We start from the raw sequence: 16,159 nt of genomic DNA, 5'->3' as shown, positions 1-16,159 counted from the left end.
AGGTCTGGTTTAAAAAAAAAAAGCACAGATCTGACCGTGTTCCTCTCCTACTCAAAATTTCCTAGCGATCCACTATTGCTTCTAGGACAAAGTAGAAATTTTAAGCCCTTTCCAATATGATTTCAATCATTTTCCCCTTTGTACTCTGTTCTATCAAACTAACCCACAAACTTGTTCTCCATATATAACATCTCCTGCCTCCATGCATTTGCAAAGGTGGTTCCCACCCCACCCTCCAGTGCCCTCCCTTCTCATTTCCACCTCCTTGAATCCAAAGCTTTCTTCAAAGCACTGCTCTGGCACCACCTCCAACACAAGGCCTTCCCTGATTCCCCTGGAAGCTGTTGTTCTCTCCCTCTTGAGATGACTTTGACTGTGTTGCATGTTGTATTCCTCTCCCAAGAAGGTAAGCTCCTACAAGACAGGGACTGTTTCTTTTTTTTTTGTCTTTTTACCCCAAAGATTCATAACAGATGCTTAATCAATGGCTGTTTGTTTTTTAATTGAGGTTGGTATTGAAGAGATCCTCTCTGGCCCTTGGAGATAAAAATATTTGAAAGGCTGGAAGAAGGCAAAATCAGATTCTTCTTGGAAACCTTAAGAACCCAGGGAGAAATACAGTGTCCAGAATCAGAATGGGCTGGAAACTTAGAAGTGACGAGAGGGCAGAGGGAAGGTGCATTCAGAAGAATAAGTAGAACTGAGTGACCCTCCTTAGGTACTAACAAAACATGCTCTTCCTTCCCTGCTCCGGGACAGACAATACCAATCTAGCCCAGATGACCAGCCTGCTTGACCTCACTCCAGCCCGGCCCCATTGGCAGTGTTGATCTGGGAGTTAAGTACTAGATGGGGCCTTAGAGAAAGCTGGGACAGAACATGTCACCCTGCCTTAGAGCTGCTCTGTCTGCACCTCTTTCCACCCCTGGAGCTCCTCTCCGCTTCTCCTGTTCTTTTGCCCTCTTTTCCTACTCCATCTCTTCTCAGACTCCAACCCAGTAGTAATGGCTTAGACTTTATTAGCTACAGTGATAGAATTGGATGCACGAAAAAAATTATTATAATCTTGGTCCCACAAAGAGCTGAGCTGGTAGTTCACATATCTGTTATGGCTTCTTGTGCATCCCCAGAGTTTTAGATTGTCTTACCCAGTCCTTTTTGAGCCACAGAAACCTGAGAGGCCAGGTGGTCAGGGGCAGGGAATGTCCTCTCAGAAGACTGTCTCAGTCCTTTCCCTTCACCTCTTCTTTCATTCATTTGCCCTGCTATTAACATTTTGCCCCCTGGAGGTGTAATACTGGAGTGGGGCAAGGAGCTAAGCAGGCCTGAGAGTGAATTTAGCCCAGGTTGTGGGATAAAGGTATTTCCCAACAACTTTAGTTTCTCCATTCCCCATTACTTTGACTCCCTCTGTTTCAAATTATCTTTTTTTTTTTTAGCTAAGTAGCAGGATCCTTTTGGAGGAGCTACAGTAAGAAAAGGAAAGGCAATAAGCAGTTCCTCCTTCATCTATAGCCCAAAGAGGGCATCCCGTACACTCTCTCTTAACCATCCAGAAGCCTAAAGAAAAAAAAAAAACCTCCTCCAGCCTGGAGAACCAGTCAGCCTGCCTGACTCTTCCTGGGCACAGATTAACCAGGGGAGAGTGCAGTGGAATCCTCAGAGGATAGAGTTCATACTCAGTGTCCTGACTGACTGTCTCCAGACTTCATCTTCCTTCCTGAAGGAGCTAAGGAAAGTACAAGTTGAAGCCAGTCTTACATCTCAGGTTTGGGGCAGCTGGTAAATTGGCAGTGAAAATTAGGTCTCCTCTCAGGTAGTGCCTTTGATTCCCCTCCTCCAGTCCCACCCATCACCACAAGTGGGCAGAATCGAGGTCTACCCAAGGCCTAAAAGACAAAGAGATTTGGAGCCCCCTGCCAGACACCTCCTCCTCATCCCACCTTATCTCTGGTCTCTAAACTGATCTATGGACTTGGACAGCAAATCTCAGACTAGTCAGATATCCTGTAGAGGGCAATTGGAAACGGGCTGTCCAAACTGGACCTTTCTTCTCAGTCCCATCAGAATGTGTCTCTCTTTCCTCTTACCATCCTCCCTGTCCCCATAAACACACACACACACACACACACACACACACACACGCACGCACGCACGCACGCACGCACGCACGCACGTACATACATACACACACTCTCACACTGAGTATTCCTAAGGCATAGGTTGGGGGGGAGGGAGGAGAGGGGAGGTGAACATCTTATTTGAGGAGGCGGTTAGCAGAGACTGCTAGTAAAAGGTGTCTCCACCACCAACCAGGTTTGCAATTGGGGCTTTCCTATCACTAGGCAACCAGTGCCAAAATAGCCATCCCCAGTCAGCATATCTAGCTGGAACTACACACTCCCTCCACCTAGGCTCAGTTCAAGTGACTCTCATTTCTTCCAATAAGCTCACCCTAAAAACTCAAGGGGCTCCTGGGCATAGAATAATGAGGTGGAAGAACTCTGTAGTTGATCTGGGGAGGACAACAGGGCCAAGACAGAGAATACTGAGACTAAGGCTCCTGATTCTCTTGGGTTTTGTTCCCAACCTCCAATATCTAGGAAATGCACTTTCATCCATGAGAGACCCCCAAACTATGGGAACTCATTCAGATACCCCCCCCAAAACTTGATAAGCTTCAAAGGGATTCTCTGTTAGGAGAAATCCTAGGAATTCTGCAAAAAAATTAGTACATGGGATCATCTGCAGGGGTAGCTCCAAGGATGCTAGAATGGCCCCTTAAAAAAGGTTCCCTCTAAGACTGGTGCACTTGTAGAGACTCAAAGCAAGTTCTGGACAGGCTGAGGGGGCTTATTTCTTCCTCCACCATCATCCTCTCCCAACACTTCCCCATCTTTAGGATCCTGGAATGAGCTCCTTACCTCTCACACAGGAATGGCCAACCTACGGCCACATTTTACCATCTTCTTGTGGAAGAAGATGAGCATTTATTCGGCCAGTGGTACCTACTAGGGCCCCTTGTTTTCCTACACCCCGTCTGAACTTCAATTCCCAGTTGGTTTAATGGTGGGCGTCTCTGATGGAAGAGAGGTGAGTCACTCTTGGGGCAAGGGGTAGGGAGGGCTGTAAGTAGGAGGTACAGAGTTGGGGGCTGGAATCCTGGCTTAAGAGAAGCACACTGAGAGGGGTAGGCAAGGAGCACACTGTATAGGGTGGAGAATGAGAGGGAGACAAGTAGGCATGAGAGGAGGAAGGCCAAAAGACCATCCACCCTTACTTGGTGCCCTCTTCTGGATTGCCCTCCCCATCTGTCTTACATTCCTCTTCTGTCTTCAGGTCGTCCGCACTCAGCTTCTGCTCCTGTTTCCTCCTCACACACTTGACCACCATCAGTGCCAGGATGACGACAGCCAAGAAACCACCCACTGAGGCACCCACGATCACAGCCACCGTTGAGTCACGTTCAGGGGGCACTGATAGGAGGAAGGGAAGACAAATAACACTGGAGTTGGTGACTAGGCAGGGTCACCAACCCTGAACTGGCTTATTCCCTTATTCCCTCCTAGGGCTTAGAGTCAGGGTCAGAGCCAGGAATGGAATCCATATGTCCTTCTTTGCAGCCCTGTCCATCACTATGGAAAAAACTTCACCAAGATGCCTTGCCAGCTCAAGAAAGAGATTAAGCAAATGATTTCACCACCTTTTCCCACTCACCTGCCACCTATTACTCCTGACTGGTGAATAGTTCTTCTGAGGGCTGCTTCCACTCATCTTTGGGAAGGAAGGAAGAGGAAGAGAGAAAGAGGGAACAAAGAAGAGAAGAGGAAAAGGAGAAGAAGAGGAAAGGAGAGGAGGAAGAGAGGATCTCCCTCTAGCTGCTCTGACTCACTTCCTTGCTCCCCTGGCTTCCCACCTCAGAGCCTCACCTTGTGTTAGGACCTGTAGGTAGATTTTGCCTAGACCACGGTTGCGGTCAGGTGGGTTCATGACATAGCAGTTGTAGGTGCCCTCATCCTCCAGCTGTACATTATTCAGGGTCACAGACACATCATACTTGCTGGGGTTCCCTGTGAATTCCACCCGATCCCCAAAACGGTTTGGTTTCAGGTTAATGATTTTCATCCTGAACTGGAGAAACTGGTCATGAAGGGGAAAGAAAGGGAATGAAGAATGAGGAATTTTTAAAGCTACCACAAATATACTAACCATACTATCTCACCTCCCTCCCAGGCCCAGACCCTGGTTGCCCTCCCTCCCTCCTCCTCCCCTGCCACCCGGAACAACGTCTCCCATTATTGTCCCTCCGCCTTTCTACCCTCATAGCTTCCCTGAAGAAGCCTCCTAATCTGGGCAGAAATTCCAGCCCAGATGGACTTCAGACTCAGCAGCAAGTACGTGAGCCAGAGGGAAGACAGTCTCCCCATTAAGCCCGGCTGCTCCTGAGCCCCGGCTCACCATCTCCTCGGTGCAGTTCTTGCACTCTTGGTATGTCCAATTCAGGGAGAACTGTTTATTGTTCACTGTGTAGCAAGAGTTAAAGGTGCAGGCCAGGCGCACAGTCGTGCCGTTGAGGACATTGAGCGTCATGGGAACTGTGACCTCCATGCTCGATGCTGATGGCACTGGGGACAAAATCACAAGCCCATGAGAACCAGAGATGATGGAGCTGGGGTGAAGGGGAGAGCCCAGCCCCTCCACACTTGAGGTGCCGAGGAATAAGGGCAACATGGCAAAGCATGAACAGCTGTCATTTGGGCAGGAGAAGGCAGGTGACTGACTCTGCCACCTACAACTAAAAGATGGGGGAGAGGCCCTGGAGATGCAAAAAAGGGAAACCTAGCGTGGGTGGCTGTACAGGAGTGAAGAGAGAATAAGGGGAATTAATCAAATGAAGGAAGGGGGTTGTGCAACAGGGGAAGCGTGAAACCTCTCTGGGTGCCAGCTCTCGGGGGGCTCACTCCCTGCCATCTCCTCCTCCAGTCCTCCCCAGATACTCATAATTATCCCCGGTTCACTGAGCCACCTCTATGCTGAGGCTCAGAGCTCTGAGCACAAAGACAGGACGGTCGTGCAGAGGGCAGGCCAAGAAACCTGCCATATTCTCCCTCCTCCCTCTCCCTCAATCTGCAGGTCCTTTAAATTACACCATAGGCTCAAACAATAACACCCTAACAACCACTATGTAGTCTTTGAAGGAAGGGCATTGGGGAACTAGTTCTTTGTATTTATCAAGGGGATCCTCTCTGGAATTTTAGTCTCGGAGAACCAAGCCACCGGACATCTTAGATCTTCCCTTCCAGCTCTTGTGAGTTATCCTGGTGATTTGTAAGAGATCAAAGGCGTGCAGCCACTGGTGGATAGAGCACCTGCCCTAGAGTCAGGAGGACCTGAGTTCAAATCCAGCCTATGACACTTACTAGCTGTGTGACCCTGGGCAAGTCTCCAAAAAAGACCTCGAAGGATTTGCAGTCCCGGATAAGCTCACTTATGCTACCTCAGAGAAGCAGCACGAAGTAGCACTGCGCCTTGAGTCAGGGAAACTTCAGTTCAAATTCTGCCTCTGACACTAGCCACGTAGCCTTAGTTGCTGTTAGTCGTGTCCAACTCTTTGTGATTCCATTTCGGGTTTTCTTACCAAGGGCACTAGAGTGGTCTTCCATTTCCTTTTCCAACTCATTTTACAGGCCAGGAAACTGAGGCAAACAGGGTTAAGTGACTTGCCCAGGGTCACACAGCTAGGAAGGGTCTGAGGCTGGGTCTGAACTCAGATCTTCCTCACTCTAGGCCTAGTGCTCTGTCCGCCGAGCCACCAGCTGCCTCTCTAGAGTGCTATGGAGACATCAGATATTAATACTTACTAGCTATGTAACCTCAGGCAAGTCGCTAACTTTCTGGACCTCGGTTTCTTTATCTGTAAAAGAGGTAGGTTGCTCTAGATCATTTGTAAGACCTCTTCCAACTCTAAATCCCAGGACTTTAGGATTCTATGATTCCAACTCACTGAATAGTATAGGGGAAAGGTAGCAGATGTGGCATCTGGGGTGAGGGAAAGATGCTGAAGATGAACCAGGCCCTTCTCCCCTTTGCTCCTTTCCACCTCCTCCCTACAGACACATTTTCACTCAGTATTCACATCACTCTCCCTTTACCAGAAAGCCTGGAGGAGGAGGAGGAGGAGGAGGAAGAGGAGGAGGAGGAGGAGGAAGAGGAGGAGGAGGAGGAGGAGGAGAAGCTTCACCAACCCTTTCTCTCTTGCAAGAGGCTGTTTCACTGCCTTCCTCTCTCCGACTCTCCTACTTTTGCTTCCACACCACCCACTCCCCTGCTCCTCCCCTGGCTTTAGCATTTCTCCGTGTTTCCTTTTGTAATACTGTATATTGAATTATTTTCTACTTGGTAGAAGTCTCAAGGGCAAGGAAGTCAATGGCACCTGTACCTTAAATATCAGGCCTGAAAAAGAACAGAAGGTTCCTCATTAGACTCATTTTCTTTCAAGAAGCCTGAGTATAATATGTATAATAAGTAGTGGAGACAATGGAATTAGCACAGAATTACTAGTTAGAAACTCTATTCTCCTTGAATTCTACCTTGAAAAATAGGGAGGGGGAGTACAGCGTTCCAGGGGTTTTCCCTGATGGGCACCTCCCCAGCCATAGGGGTCCCCTTCTCTGCCTAGAAGAGCCTGTTTTCTGACTTTTTTATGCTGAAACCAAAAAGCAGCTGCACTGCAGCATCAAATGACAAGCTCCACTTCCCTCTTGGGGCTCCCATCTGCTCAATGCAGTGGACTTCATTAAGGACAGCATGCCTCTGGACAGCTTGAACAATAGCTTGGCTCATCAGGCAAGGCCATGCAGGTCAGAGTCAGGCATTTTGCTTGTTGTTCTTTTTCTGTTATTAAGAGGTGAAAGGGACCTTCTGGGTCAGGGACTTCAAACCTGGGCCCTCTCAGGGCAGCTTGTGGCCACTCCACTCCACCCCACCCTTTCCTGGCCTCTGTCTCTTTGCTCAGATAAACAGTAATCAGATTAACAAATCGTTTTGAAGAAAACACAAAGACTTAGATTGTTGCAGTACAAGTAAGATTACTGTTAAAAATTTAAAGGAAGTATGTGACTTGAGTTTAAAACTCTGTCTCTAGTCCCAACCTGGAGAAGGAAATGGCAAACTACACCAGTAGCCTTGCCAAGAAAACCCCAAATGGGGGTCATGGAGAGTTAGACGGGACTGAAATGACTGAAGAACAACTCCAGTTCCAGTGGCTTTTTTTATAGATGAGAAAATAAAACCCGGAGAGCCTTAAAGGCAGTGGATGCCCTGATCCATCTCAGCAGGTAAGTGGTACTAGACCCTCCCTCCCAAGGCAGGTGGATGGATTTGATGACCTTCCCTGCAAGGCCAAGGAATTCATATTAATATACATTCCACAAAACCCTAACCCCTTCCCCAGGAGATACCAAAGCTTCATCCCACAAAGTTGGGTGGGCAGAGAACTGGGGAGGAGAGATCCTCAGGTCTGGATGAACTCGGAATGGAGGCGGCCTTTGCTCCCTCCCTCTAGCCATCTCCATCCTCAGCTCGGATTCCTTCTTTCCTGAGGGTCAAGCTTGGGAGAATGGGGATCCCGACTCTGACACTGCCTTATTGTATGGCTATGGGCAGGTGGTTTTCCCTTTCTGACTCCTCCTTTGTAAGATGCAAAGGGTGGATGCTGATCTCTTAAAGTCTGGGAAGGCTCAGAATCCTATGAGCTTATGGGGGGGTGGGGGGGAAGGAGAGCCAGAGTTAGGTGCATTGCAGACTTTTCTCTTCCAGCAGGGGTGCCTCTGCAGCAGATCCTGAGCAGGGTCTGTGAGCCCTCTAGAGGGAGGAGAGCTTATTACCTTAACCCTACCAGCTCAGAGAGAAAAGCAACTGAAAACTTTAAGGTCATAGGATTTAATGCCTTAAAGGACTTTAGAGAACACATAGTCTGATGTCTTAATTTTACAGATGAGGAAACTGAGGCCCAGACAGGGGAAATACTCAAGGACACATAGGTAGTGAGAGCGTTAAACTTGCGTCTGCTGTTCGTCCATCTCCCCTCCCCCAGACTTCTCAAGTTTTTTTTTGTTTCTTTTTCCTAGGGCTATTCCTCAAAGCCTTGATGTCTTTGGCCAAGGTCATACAGAGACAGAGAGATAGACTTAGGGCTTCCTAACAATTAGTGCTACCCAAAGGTGGAATGGACTTCTCCACGAGGTAAGTGGGTTGTCCCCTCCTTGGTGGTTTTCAGTTGGATGCTGAATGGTCACTTGTTATGGATGTTCTCAAGAAGAATCCTGTCCAGCTATGGGCTGGACTGGATTCTATGACGTAGAGAGTGATAGAAATTGGAGAGAGCTGAGGAATTCTTACCCACCATCTAGTGGTTCACACAGCCTTCTTGGGCATCATCTACTTGCCTAGGTTAATATAGGCATTAAGTAGAATAAGGAGAAGGGGGAAGCAGAAATCCAAGAAGCCTCCATTCTCCAGAGCCCAGTAGGGTATCTCAAGCATGGAGATAGGAGACAAGTGTCCCTCCATCACTTAGCATAATCTCTACCCTTTCAACTTGGTAAGGCTTAACAGAAAGCTCTGAGACTCTGGGAAGCCCATCATCATTGGGCTTCCTTCCTGGCTTTACCCCAGTGGAACCACAGAAAGGAAAGCTGTGGTCCAGAAATGAAACATCTATTGCTTCTCTTGCCACGTAGCCACTGCTTTGCTGAATCCAGCCAACTCCCTTCGTACTAATCTCCATGATCTCCCACCTCCACGTGGGCCCTGAATTGCCATTGTCTCCTACAGAAGGGCCTCCCCATCCAAGATATCGCTCTATCTTGTCAATTCTGCCACTACCAAAGCCACCTTCTTCAACCCATGACTGCTGTTTAGAGACTCATCGGGGCTTCTCACAATACACATCAAGTGCAAGATCCTTCCTGCCCATGGCCCTCCAGATTGCCTTGCCCTCCCAACAAAAGCCTTTCATCAGGCCCTCCCATATTATCTCACTCCCTCATCCTTCCTCCTTTTCTATAGAGTCTTTTATTCTATAGCAGTTAGGTGGTACAGTAGATAGTGCAGTGGATTGTAATCAAGAAGCCCTAAATTCAAATCCCACCTCAAACATTTACTAGTCTGTGACACTGGGCAAGTCACTTAACCTCTATCTGCCTCCATACCCTTATCTGTAAAGTGAGGATTATAATAGCACTACCTCCCCTGGTTGTTGTGAGGGTCAAATGAGGTAATATTTGTAAAGTGCTTTGCCCTATATAAACGCTAGCTGGTATTATCAGTGCCTCCTTGGTTCCTCCCAAATTTATTTCCCATCAATTCCCCTCCAATCTCCCAAGTGGCACTTTATACCCAGAAAGCCTTCTTGCTCTAACTCACTGAGCTGCCTTCACTTGAAAAGTTCCTGAAATCCCGGTTCCTGAATGGTTTCTCTTCTCCAGTTACAAGCCAGGTGGCCTATTCTCCCAAATCTATCCCATCTAAACATTTAAGTCACCAGCTTCCCTTCACTCATCCGCCCTTTACTTGCTCGTGATGTTAACATCAAGGTTTAATTATTCACAGAATCGTGGGTTACTATGGGCTGCTGTATTTGAGGATCAATGATTTAAAACTGGGAGCAACTTTAGAGGTTATCCAGTTCAATTTCTCAAGTTACAAATAAGGAAACTGAGGCTTAGACTTACCCATGGTCACACAAGTAGTTTGCACCAAGGCTAGGGCTTGACCCCAAGTGCCCTGACTCCGATTCTAGTGTTGTTTCCATTCCATTATATTATCAATAATTCAGCTGTCAATATGCCAAATGAGGGCACCAATCTTATCACCTAAGTTCCCAGGAGACAGGGACTATGAGTCTCTAGCTTCCTTTGCCCAGGGCGTGGTGATTTTTTGAGGTTGCGGTACTTCCCCTTTCAATTCATAGATATAACCCCCAAGTCAGTGTATGAAGAACAATTAAGTTAAGAAAATAAAGGAGAAGCAAAGAGCACCTTTAAGTTGGGCTTGTAAATTAACTTCCCAGACCACTTAACAGGCAGACAGGCTGACATATAGGAAGTCTACAGGTAATGAGACAAGTGGTACAAACATTCTGAACCTCTCACCTGGCACATCTCACCCTGGGTAAGGGGGCAGATGGGCTATCTTGTTAAGACTTGACCAGGCATTCCTGAAGTCCAGCCTTTAAAATTCACAAGCCCTCACAGCCCGTGTACTTCATTTTGGGGGAGGGAGGCGGTCTGACTCTCCTCATCCTCCATCTTAAATTATGTCTTCTCCATTGCCCTCAGCCCACTTACATGATGCCTTTATCTTTAAAAATCAGCCTGACTCCCCTCTTCCTCCCCTCATACAGACTTCCATAATAATACTGACCAATATTCTTGGTGAACCAGGGCATAAAAGGAAGACCCAAGGCTCAGCCCTCTGCCCCCAGGCTCTCCGATCCACCCATGAACCAAGGACCACAACTCTAAATGGAAGTCCCTGATGCCAACGGACCCCTCCAACTAGGGCATCAAATTCAATCCCAAGCCCCCATCAGCTGGGAACAAGTTTGAAAATCCCAGAAAGAGAGAATACAGATTCAATCTGTCCTCTGCCCTGACTCCCCACCCTCATCTATACCCCAGCCTTCTTAGGAAAACTTAAAGGAAAAACACTCCCCTCTTCCATTTCTGGCTTACAATTTTGACAAGAGAGTTATCACAGATTTTACACCCCTCCCCAAATTTCTATGTCAAAAGCAAGTAACAGCATCTCCTGCCCAGGAGCAATATCTCTCCCTACCCCCACCCACCCCTCAGCTAGGACATGGGGAGTCCCCCTTTCCACAACCCCTTCTAACTCAAGCTGCTGTTTTTGCGCATCAGGAGCATGCAAATGGACAGTCTAACTTACCCAGAGAGAAAAACAGACTGAGCCCAGTGAAACAGAAGGATGGGCGAGGTAGCCAGGCGTCTCTGTGCATTTTCAAGAACTGAGATGTAGTTTGGTTAGGGGCTGGGAGGGGGTGATCTGGGGACTCAAGGCTGGAAGGTGAGCAGTGGTTAGATGCTAAAAAAAAATGCACGGATTTATTTCAAAGACATTTATAATATTGGGGCAGCTTTATTTCCACCTCTATAATATGGCTGGCTAGTCTGTTGCTGCTTTAAAAAAAAAAAAAAAAAAGGAAGAACGAGGAAGATAGAAAAAGGGACATAGGAAAAATTTTATGGTTGGTGAATTTTTTTTCAGAGCAGGTGGGAGGGCATAAAAAAAAGTGTTCCAAGCAGCAGCAAGTTCAATTCAGCTTAGTGTTTGCCGGCTTCAAGGCGCTATGCCTTGTATCATTAGAGATACAAAGACAGAAATGAAACTGTCCTTGTCCTCCAGGAGCTTACATTCCACTGAGGACAGCAATGGGCAGACAGATTAAATAAACACAAAGTAATTTCTGGGTATGGGGACGGAGCGCTAAAAGCTGGGGGGATCAGGAAAAGTCCCCTTTCAAGAGGTGGTACTCAAGCTGGTCCTTGAATGGAACTAAAGATGCCGAGTCAGAGTTGAGGAGGGAGAGCATTCCAGGCGCAGAGGACGGCCTCTTCAAAGTCACAGGGGCATAAGACAACAAGCCAACAGACCAGCTTGGCTCCCATGGAGAGGGTGTGAAAGAGCATTCTCAGCAATCCTCCCCTTTTAAAAACTAAAGTAGGAACACAGTGGATAGAGCACTAGCCCTGGAGTCAGGAGGACCTGAGTTCAAATCCAGCCTGAGACACTTAAAGGCTGTGTTACCCTGGGTGTAAGTTATAGCAAGAGGGACTTGCTTGGGGTTGGGAATATAATCAAGCTGATCATGAGAGTCATTAGACAGTGGATAAAGTGATCAAGGAAAGTTGGTAAACACCACTATGTGAACATATTTAAATGTAAGATAACATAGAATACACATCTATCAATTGACTTTTTCCCCCTTCTTGGCCTGCAACTTCATCAAGGTAGGGAACTGTACGTGTGAAAACACCTTCTACCAATGCAGACCAACCACAAACTATAACCTACAGTCTTAGAGAGTTGCCTAGGACACCGAGAGCTAAGTGACTCTTACCTGTGGCCACGCAGCCACAGACACAAAACACAAGTCTATGTCAGAGACAGGACTTCAACCTAGGTCTTCCTGACTTCAAGGAAGGCTCTTGATCTCTACCCACGAAGCCATACTGTCTGTCTCTCATTAACCAATCAATAAGAATTTATTCAGACTCTACTATATATGTTAACAAGACACTACCAATTTGTCACTTGGTACCAGTGGGATAAAAAACACTACTCTACAGTACCCTCAAGAAGTTTATGGTCTAATTTGGGAAACAAGACTAAAATATGAAATAATTAAAGAACAATAAGTGACAAGACATAATGAGGTGCCAAATGGTGTGTTGGAGAGGTAAATAATGTAGGAATTTAGAGAAAAGAGCTTGAGCAACTGGGCAAGTCACATGGTGGGAAGGAGGAACGAATCAGAGCCTTGAGAATGGGCAAGTTTTAGACAGGCCAGAAGGAGACAAAGAGGGCACTCCAAGATAGAAGGGTAGTCTGAACTTAGGTATGTTGTGGTTGTTCAGTTTTGTTTGACTCCTTGTGACCCCCTTTGGGGTTTTCTTGGCAAAGGTACTGGAGTGCTTTGCCATTTCCTTCTCCAGCTCATCTTACAGATGAGAAAACTACGCACAAGGGTCTGAGGCCAGTTTTGAACTCAGGTTTTCTTGACTTCAGGCATGGTGCTCTGTTCAATGCATCACCTAGCTTCCCCTTAGCTACAGCTGGGGCTAAAAGTGAAGCAACGGAGGCAACTAGGTGGCACAGTGAATAGAGCACTGGCCCTGGAGTCAGGAGGACCTGAGTTCAAGTGTGACCTCAGACACTTGACACTAGCTGTGTGACCTTGGGCAAGTCACTTAATCCCAACTGCCTCACCTTCCCCCTCTAAAAAAAAAAGTGAAGCAATGGACAAGATGACTTCTGAAGAACTATTCCAACCATATGGAAAAAGGAATTCACCAATTAACTGTCCCTAGCATGGACCTCTCTGTTTGATTCTTCACTGGACACAGAGAACCACAGACTGGGGTACCAGGGGCAGAAAAGGAAGGAAGAGTGGAGAGCACAGAGAGCAGGTGGTACTATCCAGGTAGGATAAATTCTCATCACCCACTGAGACACCCTTAGAAAGGGCTTTCAAGTTTCCATTCAACAGAAACTAAAGTCCTTTCAAACATAGCCTCGGCTGCTCTCATCCTGAGCTCTCTGTGGGTAGCCATCAGCAGTACATCCTGCCAGGTGTGCTGAAAGGATGGCACTGGCAGAAGCACACAGGGTGGGGGTGGGGAGCGTTACACTACTCTCATCCCTTTGGCTGCAATATAGCCATTGGGGGATGCCCTGACATACAGTGTGACATAAATCAATGGTACAAGAATTACATGCAAATCTGCCCTGGATATTATGAAATCCTGGCCAATACTGCTGCTGATGCAACCTGAATTCAGGAGGCAGGTTAATGCATGGATTTGGAGTAAAAGGACCTGAATCCTCTGCCACAAATTTCCTGTGTAAACTTGGATGTCACAATCTCTTCGGGCTGCAGATTCCTTGTCTGTAAAATGGGGCAGCAGTGGGGTAGGAGGGGAGATTATTATCTATGATTATATCAGGGCTAAAAGGAGCCTCATTTCTAGTCGCTGGTTACCTAGGATTTCTACCCCAACTTAGATCAGGACAGAACTCATTCATAAAATGAGAAGGCTTGGTTAGCTGATCTCTGACATCCTTTCTAAGTCTACAGCCATAAGACGCTAGGGTTCTACCCCCCTTTCTCGGCTTGATCCAGGCCCTCATCTTCCTCACTGGCCTTTGGTCCCATCACTCTCTCTTCATATGCAGCAAGCTCAAAGATGCTGCATCAGGCAGGCACATGCTCCCTCCAAGTGCAGGGAATATTCAGTTTGATGTTGCCGGCTTCCTCCTTTTTCCTACTACAGGTTGCCTGGGCTTTAAACTATAGCTCAGAATCCAAGGGGACCCACTCGATTACATTCAGAAAACTTTATTACTGTAGCACATCAAAATTGGAAAGGAATTGGGTGTGGAGATACTCGGAATAAATTTCTTTGATTTTAAAAGAAACAACTGGGCATTTTAGGCACTGGAGCAGCCCCTCCCCTGCGTCATCTCCAGCCCTGAAGTTAAGAGGAGCCTAAGTAAGGAACCAGATGCCCTGACAGAGGAATGCAGCAGAGCTGCTCCGTATCTTTCCCCTATGGTATCTAGGATGTGATTATTTCTTCCCAAGGAATGAACTATCTCTCAGAGACAACAGAGAGGCTGTATTATATGGTAGACTAAAAAGATCTGTATACTAGCTTCTAGATCCGACAGCTGCTCATGAGCAACGTGACCTTGGGCATGTCACTTAACTTCCCTGGGCCTGTTTCCTCATTTATTAAAATTCGAGGATGGATAAAATGGTCTCTGAATAGCCTTTCAGTTCTACACCTTACAATCCTATGATCTCTAATGGTAGTTCAACTCCAAACCCTATGTTCCTATAATTAAACAACTTCTAAGGTGCTTTCCCATTTTGATATTCTGTGGTTATGAATTGCCAAAAGAGTCGTTAAGGATTAAGGAATAGAAATATATGAGACATATTATTTTGAGAAATTTGTCCAACAACTTTCATGCCTTCCCATGATGCCATTAGCCCAAAAGATTCTGTTATTAACCAACTTCAAATTATCAGCCTTAATGGATAAACCAAAGTAACAGACAACACAAATGTAATTTCTATTTGAGTTTAGAATTTTTCCCTAATACCAGCAAATTTACCTTTTTTATTATGTTTGGCTTGGATAGATTTTAAAGTTAATTTGTATTCCTTTGTCCCATAGAAACTGACAAGGGAGAGGATTCAGAACCTTTAATTGATATAGAGAAAGGCAATCAGAGATTTAAACTGATCCTCTATATCGGGTTAAATAAGAGTTGAGGAGATACTGTAAAGAGGACATAATTCACTTATGAAGTCTAAAATCCTTCACATCTCTTCAAAAAGGCAAGAATTAACAGTCTCATTTTACATCTGGGGAAACAGGTGGAAAATCAATACATATAGTTAATGTATGGTTGAACTTGGAAGTCAGCCATCTCCCTCAATCCCTGCTGCAATGGACTCCACTCTGGCCCCTAAAAATACAAAATAAAAATAGAAATTATATTCCACAAGTAATCATTAAACCTTTATCGTATACCCAGCATTGTACCAAATGCTAAAAGTGGGATTTAAAAAAGGATATAAAATATGATTCCTACCCACAAGGTACTTATAGTCTCTTATAGGCTCACAAGACTTTATTTATATGAAGCAACCAGAAAACAACGTAGGTGAGAAAAAGGTCAAGTGCCAAGCAGACACTGTTATCAGAAGTCAGAAGAGAAAAATGTTGATGTGGTAGGGAATAGTCAATACTCTAGCAGCTAGGTGGCACAGTAGATAGAGTGGTAGAGCAGGAGTCAAGAAGATCTGAGTTAAATCTGGCCTCAGATACTTACTAGATGTGTGACCCTGGGCAAGTCACTTAAGCTATATGAACCTCAGTTTCCTAATCTGTAAGATTGAGCATAGAAATATGTTTCACTCAACAGGGAAACAGAAAATATGGGGGAAAGAGAAAGGAGGGAATTAGAGGAAGGGCAGATTAAGGGAAAGACTAATCCTAAGCAAAACAAACTCTAACTAAGGATGTACAAAAATATTTATAGCTCTTTTCATGGTGGCAATGAACTGGAAATTGAAGGTTGCCTATCAGCTAGTGAATGGCTGAACAAGTTATGGTATGTACATGTGATAGGATATTGTTGTACTACAAAAAATGTTGAAGGATAGTTTCGGAGAAAACTGAGAAGACCTATATGAACTGATGCAGAGTGAGGCAAACAGAATCAAGAGAATAGATTATATAGTGCCAACAATATTATAAAGATAAACAACTTTGAAAGACTTAAGAATTCTGATCAGCATAATGACCAATCTTGTTGCTTACCCATGTCTTGAGAAGTGATGAAC

The 16,159-nt window shown here is 46.0% G+C and overlaps 1 protein-coding gene across 1 annotated transcript; it reads right to left on the bottom strand.

Moving 5' to 3' along the window:
- Window positions 1-335: 335 nt before the first annotated feature.
- On the bottom strand, window positions 336-11,204 carry SCN2B (sodium voltage-gated channel beta subunit 2). Its single transcript, XM_036745920.1, has 4 exons — window positions 10,951-11,204; window positions 4,459-4,625; window positions 3,930-4,140; window positions 336-3,476 (listed from the first exon to the last, which is right to left on the bottom strand). Exons 1-4 carry the CDS (start codon window positions 11,018-11,020, stop codon window positions 3,277-3,279), a joined length of 648 nt encoding a protein of 215 aa, XP_036601815.1. The 5' UTR covers window positions 11,021-11,204; the 3' UTR covers window positions 336-3,276.
- Between the last annotated feature and the right edge of the window lie 4,955 nt (window positions 11,205-16,159).

Source organism: Trichosurus vulpecula, chromosome 2 (assembly GCF_011100635.1).
Source record: "Trichosurus vulpecula isolate mTriVul1 chromosome 2, mTriVul1.pri, whole genome shotgun sequence".
Taxonomy (NCBI): Eukaryota; Metazoa; Chordata; class Mammalia; order Diprotodontia; family Phalangeridae; genus Trichosurus; species Trichosurus vulpecula.
This window is presented reverse-complemented; position numbering and strand designations above follow the sequence as displayed.

Bases quoted from the DNA above. Each gene is read 5' to 3' on its own strand.
- SCN2B (XM_036745920.1), bottom strand. From the start codon at position 11,020: ATGCACAGAGACGCCTGGCTACCTCGCCCATCCTTCTGTTTCACTGGG. The intron at 4,626-10,950 runs GTAAGTTAGACT...TTTTGTCCCCAG, and splicing joins CAGTCTGTTTTTCTCTCTGG to TGCCATCAGCATCGAGCATG. The intron at 3,477-3,929 runs GTGAGGCTCTGA...TCCTCCTATCAG, and splicing joins CCTACAGGTCCTAACACAAG to TGCCCCCTGAACGTGACTCA.